The 21,503-nt window shown below is 34.0% G+C and overlaps 1 protein-coding gene across 2 annotated transcripts; it reads right to left on the reverse strand.

The window, feature by feature from the left end:
• Positions 1–7,773: 7,773 nt before the first annotated feature.
• On the reverse strand, positions 7,774–13,223 carry LOC137826315 (putative disease resistance RPP13-like protein 1). 2 transcript variants are annotated; one of them, XM_068632255.1, is made up of 3 exons: positions 8,710–13,223; positions 8,571–8,624; positions 7,774–8,028 (listed from the first exon to the last, which is right to left on the reverse strand). In XM_068632255.1, the coding sequence occupies exon 1, from the start codon at positions 12,890–12,892 to the stop codon at positions 9,386–9,388; it is 3,507 nt and encodes a 1,168-aa protein (XP_068488356.1). In that variant the 5' UTR covers positions 12,893–13,223; the 3' UTR covers positions 7,774–8,028; positions 8,571–8,624; positions 8,710–9,385. The 2 variants fall into 2 exon arrangements, with proteins under 2 accessions (XP_068488356.1, XP_068488348.1); XM_068632247.1 differs by lacking the exon at positions 8,571–8,624.
• Positions 13,224–21,503: the final 8,280 nt, after the last annotated feature.

The following is a 21,503-nucleotide window of genomic DNA, read 5'->3' on the forward strand; positions in this document are numbered from 1 at the left end:
AGGCAAAGAAACTGAAAAGAAGTGCTGGAAACTAAAATGCACCAAAGCAAAAACAGAGAAGAAGAAGAACAACTGCTGGAAAAAGAGAATAACCGAACCAAAACTCAAGAACACATGCTAAACAAGAACAATTGAAAGATAAGGAAGGAAGGAGAGAAGAATGCTCATGAAGATGGATGTTAGGTTGGAAGATCACGCCACTAGAAGGATGGTTGCTCCTAGATGAGTGTGTTGCCGCCACTTGAGGACACCATGGATCCTTCAAGATAAGACTAGAGAAGAAGGCTCAAAAGCTCTCCAATGTTCACTCAAAATTTGAGTATAGTTTCTTTACTCTTAATTCCAATCTGAAAAATACAAGGAGAGCACCTCTATTTATAGCCTAAGGTGCTGAAATGCAAGCTACACAAATTCAAAAACTCCCTCCCAAAAAGCTTCTAGAATCGGCGCCAAAACAAAGCATGAGGAAGGTGTGACCTCTTCCTTCACTTTGGCACCTCCTATTCTACTCCTACACCTATCTACTAACGCACCCCCCTCCTAAAGCTCCTAACTAAAGCCTAAAAGATGCTATAACAATAGAGGTTTCTAATGTTTCCCTCTAAGCACCTTCAACCAAAGAAATTACAAAAAGAGAAAATAATTGTCCCCTAGCTCCTAAAGCTTTAAACATGCTTCTTGTAAGCCTTTGAGGTGGGCTTTGACCTCCATGGACGTCTTCTATTTGTGCCTCTACCTCTTCTCGCTCTTGTTGATTGGCCTCCATGTTTGCTTGAGCTTGATCTCCATCAACTTGTGTTAACTTTTTCAAAGCAAAACGAACCCAAAATAAAATTGCAAAAAGTAGGGCCAAATTTCACAAGTTTTGGTAGAGGATAGCCTTGGTTTGCACAAAAATTCTAAAAAAATCTCCAGAAATAATTTTTTCTTGAAATTCCATGTAAGAATCTCGACAAAATTTGGGACGAAACGCGATCAATTTTAGCTCAAAGGGATGAGTATTCGCCTGTGAAAAAATCAAGCACTTTCACACACAAACGAACCTTCCTTCCAACCCTGGCAGTGATGAAGAAAAAATTTACTACAATTCTTGTGGGACGAATTTGAGGTTCAAATCTAACCCAAAACTCAAATGACACAATGACGAATGTCTGGTAAGAATTTGAGACCAAGATACCCAAGGAGTAAGGCGTAGTTCGTCCTAGACTGAGAGCGAACAAAATTGGTTATCCGAAAACAAAACATCCTAGCTTTTCTTCCCCGTATCTTCTTTTCGTGATTTGTTTATGGACGTGCTTCCTTACCAGGGTGCAACCAAACTTATGAAAGCACTTGTGTGAACTTTTTCAACACAAAACGAACCCAGAATAAAATTGCAGAAAGTAGGGCCAAATTTCACAAGTTTTGGTAGAGGATAGCCTTGGTTTTCACAAAAATTCTAAAAAATTCTCCCAAAATAGTTTTTTCCTAAAATTTCACGTAAGAATCTCGACTGAATTTGGAACGAAATGCAACCAATTTCAGGCCAAACGAATGAGTATTCGCCTGGAAAAAAAAAATCAAGCATTTTCACACACAAACGAACCTTCCTTTAAGCCCTAGCAGTGATGAAGAAAAAATATACTCCAAATCTTGTGGGACGAATTTGGGGCTCAAATCTCACTCAAAAGTCATTAGACACAATGACGAATGTCTGGTAAAAATTTCAGGCCAAAATACCCAAAGAGTAAGGCGTAGTAAGTCCAAGACTGAGATCAACAAAACTGGTTTCCCGAAAACAAAACGTCTCTTGTTTTTCCTCCTCGTATCTTCTTTTCGTGATTTGTTTATGGGAAATGCCTCCTTACCTGGGTGCAAACAACATATGAAAGCACTTGTGTGAACTTTTTCAACACAAAAGGGACCAAAAAAAGATTGCAAAAAGTAAGGCAAAATTTCACAAGTTTTGGTAGATGATATATCCTTGGTTTGCACAAAAATTCTAAAAATTTCTCCCGAATTAGTTTTTTCCTTAAATTACACGTAAGAATCTCGACTGAATTTGGTACGAAACGCGACAAATTTCAGGTCAAAATGATGAGTATTTCCAGGGAAAAAATTAAAGCAGTTTCACACACAAACAAACCTTCCTTCCAGCCCTAGTAGTGATGAACAAAAAATTTACTCCAAATGTTGTGGGACGAATTTAAGGCTCAAATCTAACCCAAAAATCAAATGACGCAATGACAAATGTCTGGTAAAAATTTCATAACACGATACCCAAAGAGTAAGGCGTAATAAGTCCCAGACTGAGAGCGAACAAAACTTGTTATCCGGAAACAAAACGTCCTGGCTTTTCTTCACCGTATCTTCTTTTTGTGATTTGTGTGTGGACGTGTCTCCTTACCTGGGTGCAAACAACATATGAAAGCACTTATGTGAACTTTTTCAACGCAAAACGGACCCGGAATAAAATTGCAGAAAGTATTGCCAAATTTCAGAAGTTTTGGTATAGGATAGCCTTGGTTTGCACAAAAATTCTGAAAAATTTCCCCAAAATAGTTTTTTTCCTGAAATTCCAGGTAAGAATCTCGACTGAGTTTGGTACGAAACGCGACCAATTTCAGGTCAAACAGATAAGTATATGCATTGGAAAAAATCAAGCAGTTTCACACACAAACGAACCTTCCTTCCACCCCTGGCAGTGATGAAGAAAACATATAGTAAAAATCTTATGGGATGAATTTGGGGCTCAAATATCACTCAAAACTCAATAGACACAATGATGAATGTCTGGTAAAACTTTCAGACCAAAATACCCAAGGAGTAAGGCGTAGTAAGTCCCAGACTAAAAGCGAACAAAACTGGTTTTCCGAAAACAAAATGTCCTGACATTTCTTCCTCGTATCTTATTTTCGTGATTTATTTATGGACGTGCCTCCTTACCTGGGTGCAAACAACATATGAAAGCACTTGTGTGAAATTTTTCAACGCAAAACGTATCCAGTATAAAATTGCAGAAAGTAGGGCCAAATTTCAAAAGATTTGGTAGAGGATAGCCTTCGTTTGCACAAAACATCTTAAAAATTCTCCGGAAATATTCTTTTCCTGAAACTCCACCTAAGAATCTCGACTGAATTTGGGACGAAATACGACCAATTTCAGGTTAAACTGTTGAATATTCACCTAGGAAAAAATTTAAGCAGTTTCACACACAAACGAACCTTCCTTCCAACCCTGGTAGTGATGAACAAAAAATTAACTACAAATCTTGTGGGACGAATTTTGAACTCAAATCTCACCCAAAACTCAATAGACACGATGAAAAATGTCTGATAAAAATTTCTGACCAAAATACCCAAGGAGTAAGACAATGTAAGTCCCAGACTGAGAGCGATCAAAACTGGTTTTCCGAAAACAAAACGTACTGGCTTTTCTTTTCCGTATCTTCTTTTCGGATTTGTTTATGGACGTGCCTCCTTACCTGGGTGCAAACAGGGTGCAAACAACATATGTAAGCATTTGTGTGAACTTTTTCAACGCAAAACGGACCCAGAATAAAATTGCAGAAAGTAGGGCCAAATTTCACAAGTTTTTGTAGAGGATAGCCTTGGTTTGAACAAAAATTCAGAAAAACTCTCCCAAAATATTTTTTTCCTAAAATTCCACTTAAGAATATCGACTGAATTTGGGACGAAACGAACCAAATTTCAGGTCAAACGGATGAGTATTCACCTTGGAAAAAAAATCAAGGAGTTTTACACACAAACAAACCTTCCTTCCACCTCTGGCAGTGAAGAAAAAAAAATTTATTGCAAATCTTGTGGGTAAAATTTGGGGATAAAATCTAACCTAAAACCCAATAGACATAATGACGAATGTTTGGTAAAAATTTCAGGCCAAAATAACTATGGAGTAAGGCGTAGTAAGTCCCAGGCTGAGAGCGAACTAAACTGGTTTTTTCAAAACAAAACGTCGTGGCTTTTCTTCCACGTATCTTCTTTTCGTGATTTGTTTATGGACGTGCCTCCTTACCTGGGTGCAAACAACATATGAAAGCACTTGTGTGAACTTTTTCAACACAAAATGAACCCAGAATAAAATTGCAGAAAGTAGGGCCAAATTTCACAAGTTTTTGTAGATGATAGCTTTGGTTTTCACAAAAATTCTAAAAAATTCTCCCGAAATAGTTTTTTACTGAAATTTCACGTAGGAATCTCGACTGAATTTGGAACGAAACACAACCAATTTCAGGCCAAACGAATGAGTATTCGCCTGGCAAAAAAATCAAGCATTTTCACACACAAACGAACCTTCCTTTAAACCCTGGCAGTGATGAACAAAAAATATATTGCAAATCTTGTGGGACGAATTTGGTACTCAAATCTTAGCCAAATCTGAATAGACACAATCATGAATGTCTGGGAAAATATTCAGACCAAAATACCCAAGGAGTAAGGCGTAGTAAGTCCCAGACTGAGCGCGAACAAATTTGGTTTTCCGAAAACAAAACGTTTTGGCTTTTCCTCCCTGTATCCTCTTTTCGTGATTTGTTTATGGAAGTGCCTCCTTACCTGTGCGCAAACAACATATGAAAGCACTTGTGTAAACTTTTTCAACACAAAATGGGACCCAAAATAAAATTGCAGAAAGTAGGGCCAAATTTCACAAATTTTGGTAGAGGATAGCCTTGGTTTGTACAAAAATTCTGAAAAATACTCCCGAAATAGTTTTTTCCTGAAATTCCACGTAAGAATCTCGACTGAATTTGGGACGAAACGCGACCAATTTCAGGTCAAACAGATGAGTATTCGCCTGGGAAAAAAATCAAGCAGTTTTACACGCAAACGAACTTTCCTTCCAGCCTCGGCAGTTATGAACAAAAAATATATTGCAAATCTTGTGGGACGAATTTGAGGCTCAAATATCACCCAAAACTCAATAGACACAATGACGAATTTTCTGGTAAAAATTTATGGCCAAAATACCCATGGAGTAAGGCCTAGTAAGTCTCAGATTGAGAGCGAACAAAACTTGTTTTCCGAAAACAAAACATCCTGCTTTTCTTCCCCGTATCTTCTTTTCGTGATTTCTTTATGGACGTGCCTCCTTATCTGGAGGCAAAAAACATATGAAAGCACTTGTGTGAACTTTTTCATCGCAAAACGGACCCAGAATAAAATTGCTGAAAGTAGGGACAAATTTCACAAGTTTTGGTAGAGGATAGCCTTGGTTTTCATAAAAATTCTTAAAAATTCTCCCGAAATAGTTTTTTCCTGATATTCCACGTAAGAATCTCGACTGAATTTGGGACAAAACGCGACAAATTTCAGGTCAAACGGATGAGTATTCGCATGGGAAAAAAATCAAGCAGTTTCACACACCAACGAACCTTCCTTCCAGCCCCGGCAGTGATGAGGAAAAAATATACTGCAAATCTTGTGGGACAAAGTTGGGGCTCAAATCTCACCCAAAACTAAATAGACACAATGATGAATGTCTGGTAAAATTTCAGGCCAAAATACACATGGAGTAAGGCGTAGTAAGTTCCAGACTGAGAGCGAACAAAACTGGTTTTCTCAAAACAAAACGTCCTGGCTTGTCTTCCCCGTATCTTCTTTTCGTGATTTGTTTGTGGACGTGCTTCCTTACCTTGGTGCAAACAACATAAGAAAGAACTTGAGTGAATTTTTCAACGCAAAACGCACCCAGAATTGATTTGCACCACTTGAATAGCCAGCCATTTTGCAAATGAAAAACAGCAAACACACAAAAACAACAAACAAGTTAAGAAACAAAATTAGCAAAAACAGTGAGTGTTTCAAGCAAAATGCCGAAGTGAATTGAGGCAGAAAAAGAGGTCACTCTCAAAGAAATAATGTCCTTGCACCAATCTGATCTTGAGGTCTTGGAATCCTCAAATGAAAGATGTCAAAGCAAGCACACCAATCTCAAAGGCAACCTCCACAAAACCAATGAAACAATAAAGACAAACAAGAAAAGATATAAGCAAAGAAAGGTAATTGCAAAAGGAATACTATATGTAAGACAAACTCAAAGATTAATGAATGAAAGACAAGCAAGAAAATAAAGAACTCAATGAAGAAAGAAGGCACATCAAAAGAGTCCTAGAGAAAAGTAATAGAGAAGATTTAAAAAACAAAAACAGAACTACAAGAAAAAGTGTTGTATGCAAACTGTGCCATGTTTACAGATTTAACTGGAATGATTGAAAGCGAACTGGAATGTGAAAAATTAACCACAGAAACTTCAATGTCCCAACTCAATAATGGCACTGGATCGAACTAAAAACAGTAAGCCAATTGAGAGAAATAAATTTTTCAAAATTGCTGCCCAATTACCGTCTTTTTTTCGGCAGTAATGTACACTTTTCGTATTTTATTTATCATTTTTTGTGTACTTGGAATTTTTGAGTGCTTCTTTTTGCTATGGTTTTGTAACACTTTGAAGAATGTAATTCCAAATTTTCACAAATTTCCAGTGAGCCAATTAATTGCAGTAAATTGAAAACAGTAGCACGTTTGTAAGAAAACAGAGGAACCTATTTAGGAATGAAAAACAGTATGATGAACTAGCAAAGACATAATGGAAATTGTGTAAAAGGAACTTGTATAGGTCTAGAATACAAGCATGAACTCAAACTAAAACAGAAAATGCACAAAGGATCAATATCAAACTCAGAAAATTATATGACACTAAAGCAAGAAACAATCAAAAGCAATAAAAGTACTACAAGAAGTGATGACAATTATGGAAAAACATGACTTAAGACAAAACTTGTATGGATTCAAAATGGAAAAAACACAAACACTTGGTAGGCACAATTAAGAAAACAGCAAGAATACTCAATTAAGCCTTAAACAGAAACTTAAATTGCAAGAAAGTAAAGAGCTCTTGAAAGAAAGTGCACACAACTCAACAATTAAACAAGAATGAACCTAAGACTCATGATACCACATGATGTGATTCCAATAGCCATATAGAGAATGATTCTTGACATTCTTAGGTTCGAACATGCTAAAACCAAAGTTGTTCATGATTAATTACGCACGCACTCTGTTATATAGATTACCTTAATTAAAGTTTGTGATTGTTTGAATTTTGAACATGTGAAGGTGGATTTTCCTTGTTTGTATTCACTTAATGTGCCTTTTGTATGTTGGAACTAGCCGGTTTGCAGAGTAGAAGTTTGAATTTTGTATGTTTGAATATTTTTTATTGCATCTGTTTAGAAATTATTGTTTGCTCATACCCATTTGTTGTTTTTCTTTTATTATTTGGAAAACATGTGTCTTGCTCACTATTCTCTATTAAATTAAATGTACATTTGTATTGTTGTAAATAAATGGTGATGGTAGGCATTTGTGGTTACCAGTGAAAATTTTTACGATTAGTTGTGTGTGTTGTTTTGCACACAAAAGATTCATGATATTCAAACCAATCTCATTAGATATTAAGATCAAATTACATAAAATTATTTATTTTGATCATTATTAGTGAAGATGGGTTAATATTTTGACTATTCTAAAAAAAAATATTAAGCCTAGGTAGTTTGTTGTATTCAATTATGTGAAGAGTTATGTGTTAGTTTATGTATATGCATGAAATGTTTAGATTGTTTACTAAGTTTGTTAGTGATGAAGGTCTCAAGGAAGGCAAAATAATCCTTCTTTGGAACTAAGACAAATTTACTAACAAGGTAAAAATAATTAACTATTCATTTATATCTTTACAAATAAATGTTGATACTAGGTTTAAATAGTTATCCACCCATAAATTTGATTGAAATATGACATTTCTTTGAGACTACCTCACAAAAGTTTTATCTCATAAAAATTTCAACACACCATAATATTATCAACAACTCAAGAAAATCACACTTATATTTTCTATACCATTGTATCTCCAAGTTTCACAATAAATTTTCAACTAAATTACACAAAAATTAAATAAAGAATCCTTCACATAACTTGAGATTCTGCTTCTTGAACTCATCTTCAAAATCTCCTCATATTTACAAGCAACGCTCTACAACAACAAAGAAAAAGCATGGATACTGATAAGTTTGAATGTTTGAAAAAATGTACTAAATATCCAAAAATAAGAGTATGTGATTGTTTGTCATTTTTTTACCAAATATCCAAAAATAAGAATATCTCACTAAATTGAAAACCACAATACTTACTATCATGTTTGCTAGTGATATTCATTTAAAAATGAAAATGAGACAAATGAAACAAGACAACAAGAAAACATTAACAATGATATACTATAAAATCGATTATTACCGACTCAATCAACAATAAAGAAAGTGAACACATACATACCTAAGTCACTGTCAAGAAGGATAATATCACATTTTTATATAAATCAAATCTCAAATTAGTACAAAAACTACTTTAATTTTCTTTTCTTTTTACATAACATCATTTTTAATTATGACAATGTTTGCGACAAAGATTTTGATAATTGTTACAAATGTTATCTCATTGTTCTATTCATCAAGTTCAAAAATAAATAAATACAGGACAATTTATAAAAATAAATATAATTAATTTATGAACACTCACCCGTGTTTAAGTTAGAAGCTACTTCGTACGTCTAAAGAATGCTATTTAATTTTCCTAAATTTTAAGAGAAAAAACCCTAAATCAAAAGCTGAAATTTCCTAAATTTAAAAAATAAAAACCCTAAATCAAAAGCCCTTACCACTATCGCGCTTCTTCTCCCTCCTTCAACCCTTCTGGTTCCAACAGTGGCAGCGATTTCTCAACACTGCTGTGCGGCGATTTTGTCAAACTCTCTGCGTCGAAGAATGGTGTGGTGTGCTATTTTGCCTTATTGCATTCCTTCTTCTACTCCTGCTCGATTTCCTCTTTCACTAATTCCGAAATTCACATTGTTTTATCCCAATGATGGTATTACCCAGGCCATGTAATCACGCAGTGCCAGCTCCCAACGGTGTCAACAAAAATAAAGTTCATGGAATTTGAAGTAATTTTTAGAATATATTCTTCTATAATCCTTGAACTAATATCTCTATTAGGATTCTGTGAGTTTGATCCCAAATTCAGTTCGAATGAATTTGAAGAAGTATATAAGAAATAAGACATACTAGTTCTCTCACGGTTTTTGGTTGGTGATAGTGTTTTAGCTTTCTTATATAGAATGTTCATGGTTGTTTGGTATGCAATCTCAGAAATGATGAGTTGATGCATGATGAAAATGATTTGATATGCTTCAAAGATAGTGTGGAGGATTGGCACCGGTTGAAAATGTTGGCATATGAGATTCAGTGCCTTGGTAATTTCCAACTTGGGCTTCTTCTTTTATGTTTACCTTGCTCCTTAAGAACAATGTGATCAATCTTTCCCTAGTTTTCACCTTATTGTTTCTTGCACCGCTGTTTGAGCAACGGGCAGTCTTCAATTTGGAGAGTGGAAATGGATTCGGACAGCTCCTTCGGCAAGTATTGGAGTACAGGACAATTTTGAAGAATCATTGTCTGAAGAGAGGAGAGGTGACAGAGACCCCTGTAGTGCAGTTGTTTTAGATTTGGACAATCTTTTATGTTTAGAGTAGTTAGAGACACTGGGAGCAAACCTTCACCATCATCAGGAAAACTCTCCACATCCTCTTCTTGAATTGACAAAAATTCTATGGAAGGGTTGGTTCCCCAAACCTCCTTCTTTAGTGAGGCAACAAGTTTCGAACAATTCAAGAGATGCATTTCTTTTAGATTTGATGGCAAACATCCATCAGACCACTCCACTTCTGCACAATTGTGTATGGACAAATCATCAAGAGATGGAAGGAGGGCAGACATGCGTTTAGGCATTGATTTGAGTTTCTCCAATTTCTCAATCCAAAATGTCTCTAGCTGAGGTGCAAATAATCCTTCATTGGGAAATGATTCAAATTCAGAGCATTCTGTAATAGTCAGACTCTTCAAATGACCATGAGGATGTCGTTGTGATATCATTTGTAAGTTATGACATCCGTTTAAACCAAGGTCGCAGAGATTTGGGAATAAGTCTAGAGGAAAGTTTGTGAGAGAGTCACAAGATTGAATGATATCCAATTTTACAAGTAAATGGTAGCAATGGTTTATGGGAATATTCATGCCCCGACAACGGTAAATACTCAAGGTTTGAAGACGAGTATGAGATACGAGGTGGCCAATCATATCAAATGGAGATGGCTTCATGTTCACACCTTTAATTTCTACAGCCTTGGGAATCGAAGCCACAAGTTGTTGGCAGTCATCAATAGTTAGCTCTTTTAAATGAAAAAGGTGTTCTGGCAAGTGCCCTTTCAGTTTGGGACAATTCTTCACAAAAAGACGTTGAAGACTTGGAAAAGCACCCGTCATGCATTGCCATTCTTCCCATTCCTTCATATCATCAAAGGTCAATGTTTCCAAGGATGCAAATGCAGAAGAGCTATTCCCGTAAAAATCAGCATCTATCCTTCCAATCCAATCAAGGCCACGAATTGTCAAGTGCTTGAGAAATGTCAAAAGTCCAAGGGAAGGCAACTGTTGGCAATATTTACAACCCACCAAGGTTAAGGACACCACACTCGATAGAGAATTATCAGATAACCAAGGTGGAAATTGTGTGCCACCATAGTCACCAATTGACAAGTGCTCCAAATGTCGGGAAGGTTGCAGATATTCTAGTACATCTCTTTCTTTTAATGCATCTTCATTGTTCCGCTTCAAATTCCATTCTAAATTTAACCCCACAAGATGTGATTTATTCTTCAGATCCATTGCCAATGCATCAAAGGGATTCACAATATTTTCAAGATTCCTAATTGATAGCTTTCCATGAAGATCAAGTTGTCCTAGTTGTTGAATATTGAACTCACTACTTTTGCCAACCTCAAACCTACTCATCCATACTTGAAGATTCTTCAATTTTCTAGAAAGCACTGGAGCCTTTCTTAAAGAAGTTCCCATAAGTTCAAGGCGGCGCAAATTTGGGAGTTCATACAAAGTCGAGGGCAGCTCTCGCAAATTGAAACAATTGTTCAGCTTCAACACTTGCAAGTTACTAAGTGAACATGTTGAATCGGGAAGTCTCTCTATGTCAGTACCCGAAAGGTCTAGTGAACGAAGATGTATAAGATTGCCTATGTTGTCAGGCACCTCTTTTATGTCATCACACAAATCCAAAGATAGGACCCGTAAGAACTTAAAGTTGGAGATCAACTCTTGTATCGACATCCCGCAATCAGTAGATATGGAAAGAAATGTCCGTAGCCTTTTAGCATCATATAAACTCCTATACTCATGACATTCAACACGATTCTTTACGGTTGAAAAGTGACGGGTTGTCTTTGGGATGCTTCCTGGTCTATCAACACCCAACCTAAAGCAGATCTCGCCCGAAACATATTTTGCTAAATCATTGAGAAGGTCGTGCATCACGAAACATGTGTCCTTGTACTTAACTGACTGCTGAAAGAATGACCTTGAAAGTAGATCATTGAAGTATTGTTCACCTATTTCTTCTGGAGACTCACTCTGCTGGGAACATTGTAGGAAATTCTGAGCCATCCATGAGAGAATTAAGCTCTCCTTCTCAAACTTATAGTCTTTGGGGAATAACGCACAATAAGCAAAACATCTCTTGAGATGAGAAGGAAGATGGTAATAGCTCAACAACAAAGCAGGAATGATTTTACTATTTTTTATCGGTAAGTCCCATATGTTGCTTCTCATTACAACTTCCCACTCTGCAGTAGATGACTTTGACTGTAAAAGACATCCTACTGTTTCAAGGGCCAAGGGTAGTCCTTGGCACTTTTCTACTATCTTCATGCCAATCTCCTTCAACTCATAATTCAACTTCGAGTTGTCATCTTGAACTGCATGTTTAGCAAAAAGTTGCCAGCTGTAATCTTCTTGTAATTGCTTTAGTTGGTGTATATTGTTTGACTCCAAGGTAGAAGCAACTTTGTTATTGCGTGTTGTTACAAGAATTTTACTTCCCTTAGCCCCATATTTAAGAGGAGTTTGCAATAATTTCCATTGGTCTCTGTCTTCGTTCCAGACATCATCTAGAACCAGAAGGAACTTCATTCCATTCAATTCTTCTTTCAATCGTCCCTGAACAATTTCTAGGTTTCTGCTATCGTCAGTTGACTTATGGATTGCCTCAAGAATTGCTCTAGTCAACTTGAAAACATCGAATTCATCAGAAACGCAGACCCAGGCTTTGATAGCAAATTTACCCTCTATCATAGGGTTGTTGTATACATGTTGAGCAAGTGTGGTCTTACCCATCCCGCCCATACCCACAATAGAAAGTATTGACAGTTGGTTATGATTGTTACTCTCAGAAGTAAGCCACTTAAGGATCATTTCTTTGTCCTCGTCTCTGCCATAAATAACCTCTTGAGCCACCAACGATGAGGATTCATTTATTTTCCCTGACACGTTATTAGCCAACCCAGATCCAAAACCACTAGAAATTTTGAAATCTTGAACAATCTTTTGGTTTAAGAGAGATTCTAGTTCATCTAGGAGTTCTAACATCTCGGATTGAAAACTGCTTACCTTGCTAGCACTGCTCTGGAATTCAGCTTTCAACTCAGTTTTGGAGAATTCATAGTCGATTTGCTCCAACAGATCCTCCGCGTCATACAAAGCGTCTCTGACCTCGTCAAGCCATTCTTTGACCAATGAATTAGTGAACTGTTTTTGCTCTGCATCATCAATCACAGCATTGATGTCCATCAGCTTCCTCTTCAACTTCTTCAGCAGCTTCTCGTCGATATTTCTTTCACAAAAGTAGTCCAGAATTTGATGAGAATCCAGCTTGTAAAATAGGACCTGGAGAACAGCACCAAAAAGAGCACCACCAAGCGTTTCTATGACTGGCATGATTGGAAAGGAAGTGGGGAAATGAAAGAGAAGAAAGGGTTGTGAAAATTGGAAGTGCAGCTTAGTTACGTGAATGAGTGACAAAGGTAACAGTGTTCATGTTGTATCGCTTGCTTCAATTTTTTCTTCAATATTTTGAGTCATAATCAGTCTTGTCTCTATGGAAACAAGTCAAAAGGTGCGGCTATTAGTGGGACTAAAAGTAGTTAGGAGTATAGAGGACATTTATTGTATATAACTAGTAGGTAGCACCAATTCTTGTTCGTATGATATTTTGTATCTTTAGTTTTTAAACTACGGTCGTTATCATAGTTAATACTCAACAGAATTTACACATATTTTAGCTGTTCATAGTGTCTGTATATATCTTCTGTGTATATATCCTCAGACGAGAGAAAGAAAAGACTAAGATTAAGCATACATGGGATAGCAAAAGGTCTTTTATACCTTCACGAGGATTCTTGATTAAAAGTTCTTCACAGATATCTCAAAGCTAGTAATGTTTTATTAGGTAATGAGATGAATCCTAAAATATCAGATTGGCAAGATCATTTGAGAAAAGCCAGAACTAAGCAAATACAAGACGAGTAATGGGCACATAGTAAGTTCTACTTACACCAAACATATCTTTAAACGTTTGGTTGAAAAATGAAAAGGTTTAGGGTTTTCAGTAGGAAGAATGACCTTAGAGGATGATGCATCTACATCAAAAATTTCCATTAATGATGTAACTGTCTCTAACATTTTTTCAAGGTAATGGAAACTTTCATAGATACCTCTTTCCTTTGTTGCTTTCAAAAGCAATAAGAAATACAAGACCACTTCAAGACTTGGCAACTTTCTGAAATCATAGGCCAGAATGTTGATCCTACACTGTTTGAATAAGACAAAAAGTAACACACACACATATATATATATATATATATATATATATATATATATATATATATTGTTAAACCCATGTATATCAAATCAGACAGTTTTCCATTTTGATGTATTCTGATATCATATTTGCTACAAGAAAAAAAAAATGATGCTGGAAATATAAAGGTAGGAATGTTTGGTTAATGTTTTAAAAGTAATAAAGTTTTTAGTTACAGGTTTTTTACCAAATTGTTTCTATGAAAGAAAATGAGAATCTAAGAAAGGGATCAAATGAGAAAGACATTATTAAGAAAAATATGATTATTTTGATGAGATAGTTATTGTTATCTACACGCATAACAGATAACAGATTGAAAGATCCCTATGTCTATAATACACATTTAGTGAGCCTAATTCCATTTTTTTCTGATGCAAAAGACATATTCAGGGACATCTTAAAGACATCACAAATATGAAAGAAATACTAAATGACAATAATAATATTATTAATAATATATTAAATTCCTAAAATCTAAATCAACATTCTTTATTTTTAATACCTTATATCGTGTAGGAAACATAAAAGAAAAAATTAAACTAGGGAAATTATGTGTCACTGGATTAAAAATTTATTATTGGTTGTATATATCGTATATAAGCTCTAGCTTTTTTTATCGGCAAGAACAGAATAAATAATAGAGATATTTTAGGAATATTTCAACCTTTATACAAAAAGTGATGTGTTTTTTAACCTACAACTCGCTTTGAAAGTTTTAAGAGTAGACGACGTGACACCACGACACATACCACACACCCTAAGATACAAAAAAAACCACCTTAAAAGTTAAGAAACCTACTTATCACAATCTTAACCCTCTAACTTTTCTTTTTTATTGATCTCATGCATACCAATGGTTCGAGACACCAATCATAGTAAGAAAAACATGTTAAGCGTACCTTTGAGGTAACCCATGACCAAACCTGCAACTACACCATTGTGAAGAACTCAATGTAGTTTATTCGTCCCTTCTTGAAAACCTTCTTGTTTCTTTGTTTACACAATTCACCTATGATTGTTATCTGCACACGGCTAAACTGTGAAAAGTGCAATTTTGGGTCCTGATGAACAGTTGATGTCAGTCTCACCCACTCATAACACTTGGACCAAACCAACCAAGCTACCCTGCATGTACAAAATAGGTGAGATGTTGTTTCTGCGTCCTTCCCACACATGTTGCAAATACTACTCTCCACCATTATCCCCCTTTTTACCAAATTAACTTTAGACGCAATTTTGTCCTCCAACACCCTCCAAGTTGTAACAAGAGCGGATGGTTATGCCTTAATCCTTCAGAACCTCTCATACATATAACTATCTTCCCCCTGAATTTCACCTTTTAAAACTTTGTAAGCAGATTGGATTGTAAACCTTACACTATCACTTCCTTTCCAATCCCAGTTATCCTCATTTTCTTCATTAATAGTCTTCCTCTCCATAAGCGTTATCAACTCTTGCTCTTGATCCTTTTCCCAATCAAACAAACTCCTCCTTCATCCTATCTTCCAAGTCCACTCACGATTGTTATCTCACTCTCCTCCTTACCTTAGCTTGGCTTCCCTACGAGAACAAATTGGGAAGAGTCTCGAAAATTTATCTTTAAGTGTTTCGTTCCCCACCCAAATATCCTCCCACAGATTAATCTCCCTCCCATTCCCAACCTCCCAGAGAATATTGTCCTCAAAATTTCCTTTCCACCCCTCAAACCTCTAGATCGCCTTCAAATCCTTCCACCATAACAAATCCAACCTGCTACTCCTTTAAGCCCTTGGGTTTCTCCAACCACCATACTGTTAGAATATATGGCCTTAAACGAGAGGGGGGGTGAATTGTTTAAGAGGGATTTTCGCAAACTTTGAAGGTATAATGAAAATCAATGCTGAATTACAGAGAAAGAAATCAAAGAAACAAAGAACCAAAACTGTTTCAAGATGATATCAGAAAAACAATCGGTTGTTTCTTCGAAACAATCGGTTGTTTTTATCAGCAGTTTATAAAAACAACTTAAAAACAAAATTTAAAGAGTTAAGGGTAAGAGATAAACACGCAAGCAATTTATACTGGTTCACTCTTACACCAAGAGCTACATCCAGTCCCCAAAAACCACTGGGTATTCCACTATGCAATCAAAACCAGATTACAAACACCACACACCAAAGTAGTGACCTTGAACCCCTCAAGAAACACACTACCTTTGGCAAACCACACCAAGAGTGTTGATCTTGAACACCTCAAGAACACACAACACTCCTTGGCAACACAACTACAGAAATACAGTAATCAAGGAAGAAAGGAATAGAATACACCTGGGTATTACAAAGCTTAAAGTTCAGAATTACAACCCAATCCTATACCACACACTTAAGAATGATCCAAAGCTCTTTCAAATCTTGGAAAAACTGTTTTGATAAACTCTTTCTGTTACTTCAAGATTAGGAGCGTAAAACCACCTTTATATAGACCCACCAAGTGGTCAAAAGTATTTAATAAAGGAGGCAAGTTAGTTAGGATCATTTAAAACATATTAAAACCGCTTAACAGAATTCTGTTAAGGTTTGCAGAAAAACAATCGGTTGTTTTGTCGAAACAATCGATTCTTTTGGTTTGACAGCAAAGTCAACCAAGTTTTTCAAAAACAGCTAAGGTAAAACAACCTGTTGTTTTGAAAAACAACCTGTTGAATTTTTGACAGCTTTTTAAAAAACACATATTTTCAAAAGGTTAAAGATTCAAATGAACTTGGATCAACTTAAGGAGTGAATTAACAAGTTTCAAACAACTAGACAACACACACACACCCAGCAACAAGGTCTTCAAGCTTTCCTCTTGGATTTGGAGACATCAAAGCATCTTGTTCAACACTTACTTGGAAACCACCACTTCTTTCCATAGATCATTTTCACCGCTACCCAAGCACCAGATCCACTTCCCTAAAAGAGTCATGTTAAACTTGCTTAACTCTAACATTCCAAGTCCTCCTGCTCCCTTTGATTCGCAAATTTTGTCCCACGAGGCCCATGCTATCTTCCTACCTTCCAAGCCCCATCCCCAAAAAAAGTCCCTCTATAGCCTCTCTAAGCTCTAGTACTTACATAATATTTAGATTTTCTTGCATTATTAGATAATTATCAAATAGAAATCAATTTTAAAGACAAAAATAATTAGTTGTTATATTAACTAAACTATATACTATTTTAGAAAAAAACTATTTATATTTAAATTAATTTCTATTATTGATAAATAATTTCTAAATTGGTATTTAATTAGCTATAAAGATTTTAACTACAAACTTTATAATTTATTTAATATTTTTCTTCGGATTAGTAATTGAGGATGATAATTATTTTCTTAAATTTCTGAATTAAAATCTTTAATTATAAAATATAAGACTAACAAAACAAGCAAGTGCATTGAGAAAATGGTGAATAAAACTTATGAATACACAATTATATGACATGGTGCCATATTGCTTTCACAATATTATAATGGCCTATTCAATTTCTTCAACAAAATAATTCACATAAGCAATTATTGACACTTTCGCCATAGTTAATACAACAAAGCAATTAGAACACAGACCGATTCAATACCAAAATGAAACAAAAAAAAACTAAAAATTGAATAAGTCAATAAAATTTGTTGCACTAGAATGAATTCAAGACGAGTATATGTACAACTATAATTATAAAAAAAATTAAAAGTACAAATTAAATTATAATTATAATTTATAATAAATAAATGTTTTTCAATATGTCAATTACTTTTAGATTCATGATAAATAATTTATATTGTTATACAATTTCTTTATAACTTTTAAAAATATAGAAATTCAAGTTAAAACTAAAAATATTGGAAGTGATAAATTGAAATAAATAAAAGGTTAAAAAAACTCTTTTTTTTTTTAAATCTTGTTAATGACTAAAACAAATATATATTGTTCTCGTTACACTATCCTACATAATTGTCGCAACCAAACTCAAATAGGAAAGGTTAAAAAATAGAAGAGTTACCACCCTAATTTATTATAAAAAAAATATGGGAAATTAAACCTTATAAAAGAATTTTCTTCAAAACTAAATTTTGGGTTCAGGACTTGTCTCGGGAAATTCATTATGTGTACCCTACAACATCCATATTAAGATTGTTTATCTTTAATTAAATATGTAAAATTAATATATTTTTTAATATATTTATTTTTTTAAAAAGAAAATCAAATAAAGATGTATTTGTAAAAGTAATTTAGAAAATATCTATGAAATTATTTATTTGGATCTGACCTTATTTTTACGTATTTTCATTAAAATGAAGGTTACGTATTTTTTTAAAAAAATATTCTTTTTATGTTGATATTTTAGTTTTAAAATTTTAATATCTTTTAAAATACTTTAATGAGATTTTATGTTATTATAATTCAGACGGATTAAAGCATGAGATAGTGTGAGTATATTTGATACACTTATAAATCATTTAGTAAATAAAATAATGTTTATATATCGGTGTTGTAGATTATTGTATAAATTTTATTTAAAAAAACTATTTTATCAAATATTTGACTAGTCAGCATTGAATGGGAGATAATATGTACTATCATTCTTATAATCAAACAATTATTTCATATAATTTTATTTTTAAATAATTAAATATAAAATATAAAATGATAAGTGCAATCGTATAAATATTTCAAATTTATTTGAACCTATAGAGAGAGAGACTAAAATGAAACTATATTTTTTTGTCTTATTAAAATATAAATGTGTATTAGTATAAATAGACTTGTTATCTTTAAATAATGAATCAATTCTTTAATGTGTAAATTAGTCATGTATTATTTTATAATTAAGAATTATGAATGAAAATCATATTAAAAAATATTTATGTGTATAGTACTATTATCACCATACCTACTCACATAAATGTTGCAGCTAATTAATGCAATGGAGAAATGGTCCATGCTCTGCAAAATATCTGACTTTGTAAATTAATTCTATTTAGTTGATACATAAACCCTAATACTTAAACACAAAGATTCTTCTTGTGGAGTGATAAATAATCCTATTTTTATCCATATTGAACAATAATTCTACACATAGATTAGTAATTTATGATGATAATTAGTTTCTTAGATTTCTTATTTAAAAGAATTAATATGAAATGATGAGAATAAAAGTCACTGACATGCAATTATGACATAGTACTATATAGTTGTTTCCCATGGGTTATTAAATTTCATGAAGAAATTTAATTGATATTTGACTGGGTACACACTAAGAATAAATGGATTATAATTTTTCAAAACAATATTTGTTAATTATTTTGTAGCAAATATCTTCCATACTACTTACATAACAACTCTTGCTATCATATAACATTTTCAAAATTGAAACATTTTTTTAACCAAAATATTTCGGGCTTGTTATCTTTATATTATTAAATAATATAAAAATTCAGTAAAATAGAGTTTGAATATCGTATGCAAGCAATAAAAGTTAGAAAATTCAGTAAATTAAAATAGGGGTGTTGTTGTTTAACACAACAATTTAAAAGAACGAGAATAAATAGATTAAGAAGCATATTGATTTTCTATTTCATTTGTTATTGAACTCTTCACTAAATATCATATAAAAATCATCCACCTAATTTCTTCACAACCCGTAAAGACCACAGTGAAGGAATTTTCATATGAACATTCAATCCACATACAACCCTAAATACGCATTTATAACTTTATGTATTTGTTTTATATGATTTTAATTTCATGCAGATTAACTAATGTTTGTTACCTAATTTTTTTAACACAGATATGGATGACGATCAGACTCCAATCATATCACGATCCGGACGAGGCAGCTGAGGACCTACTAGATTGAAGTGTCTCGCATTGAAACGTGTTGGTGGTGAGAAGACACGTGTTGACATTGACGTCAACACTGGAGTGACTTTTGGTCCTAATGCAGAGAAGTTTATGAGCTATCTTGGAGTTATTTCTCGTGAGAGGCTCTCCATTTTGATTAATTCATAAGATGAGGTGTCAGAGGTCGATCGGAACATGATCTGGGAGGATGTTCTTGTAAGCTTTACATTATTATTGTTACCATATATATACAATGCTTTTTAATATTCATTGATTAATTTTAATTTGGTGATGTTATTTTCCTGGCAAACTTTGAAATTCATGATGTAGAACTGCTACGATCAAAGATTATATCCAATATCGGACTTAAATTTTGTCACTTTAAGTCAACACTGACTTCAAGATATGTTTTTGGCGACCTTAAAGACGAAAATCCATGTTTAAAGTACAAACATATTGATGAAGAAACATGACGTCTTTTTAAAGAAAGCCGTCAAAATGAGGCTTAGATGGTAAGTGAAGTAACCTTAACTATTTTTATTTATACAACATTAATAAGTTTATCTTATTTAATTCACTTTGTTTATTTCGATTATGACACGATCGGAAAAAAGCTTAAGAGATAGCTTTGAAGAATGTTACCTCACACGTACTCTCTCGTTCGGGGTATCAAAAACTTGAGCAATCACTGATGGTGGAAAAGGAGCAATCTAGACAGGGGACGTCGCTTGAGAATGTGGAAACAGGGGTCACTTCTCCTCCATCACCACCTTTTTGCCATGTAAAATGGAAGAGGGCTCGAATTAAAAAGTCGGATGCACCAAGTTCTAAGCAATCTGGGGTTATCATCAAAAAATTGTAACTTATTTTTTCTTTTTTCATTTATTTTAAAGCATTAGTTGTATTAAAAACTAAAATGATTTTTGTCTCTTGCAGGATTCCTTGGAATCCCAAGGTAATTTTGTTCCTGAAGGTCGTCACGATATCCTGGTTAAAGCAATTGGACGACCTGAACACTGTGGTCGTGTTCGTGCAGCTGGACAAGGGGTTGGAATTAAACTATATTGGTTTAATTACCTTATGTGTCGCTACATTTAGAGGCAATAGTCAATTTAGTATAGTGGTTTTTAAAGAAATCAATTTGGTCCCTATGTTTTTAAAAATGTATACAAATTGGTCCTTTCCGTTAAATCTCACCTTACGGCGTCAAATGATGCTTATGTGGCAAAGATGTGATTAAGAAATGTGACGTGTCAAGATCAGATGCTGACGTGACGGTGTGTGGTTGTGGTTTCCTTTTTTTCTGATTTCTCTATCTCTTTGTGTAACTACTTTTTTTTATAATTTTAATTACTAAATATTATCTGATATCATAATTTTTTTATATTATTGAATATTTAAAAAATGGGCATAGTTTTATTTTATAACATTAAAATTTTAAATATATTTTTAAATAATTTTTACATGTAATAGGAATTAAAGTGTATTGTCTTGAAATTAACAATTTTTATTGATTAATTTAAATATAATATTTAAAAAGAAAACATTAAACAATAATATTTTTGGTGGAAAAACAACTTCAAGTATGTTGAGAAGCACCTATGGAATATCTAAATACAGTAGTGGTTTGGGAATTGATAGTTTATTAAAGAATGTGAGAAGGATGTTGAACTAGGAGGATAAACACATTGAACACTAAATACTAGATTTTCATAATTGTAAAGAACTCTCTTTGTCTTCCAGGTAAAGAGAAATTTCAATGGCACCCTCATCCCTATCACCACAACCAGTATCGTTCACAATCCTAATTGCATCTTTCACACACTCCTCACTTTCAC

The sequence above is a fragment of the Phaseolus vulgaris genome, chromosome 11 (assembly GCF_000499845.2).
Source record: "Phaseolus vulgaris cultivar G19833 chromosome 11, P. vulgaris v2.0, whole genome shotgun sequence".
Taxonomy (NCBI): Eukaryota; Viridiplantae; Streptophyta; class Magnoliopsida; order Fabales; family Fabaceae; genus Phaseolus; species Phaseolus vulgaris.

What these genes read in the sequence shown, in the direction of transcription:
- LOC137826315 (XM_068632247.1), bottom strand. Translation starts at nt 12,892, where the DNA reads ATGCCAGTCATAGAAACGCTTGGTGGTGCTCTTTTTGGTGCTGTTCTC.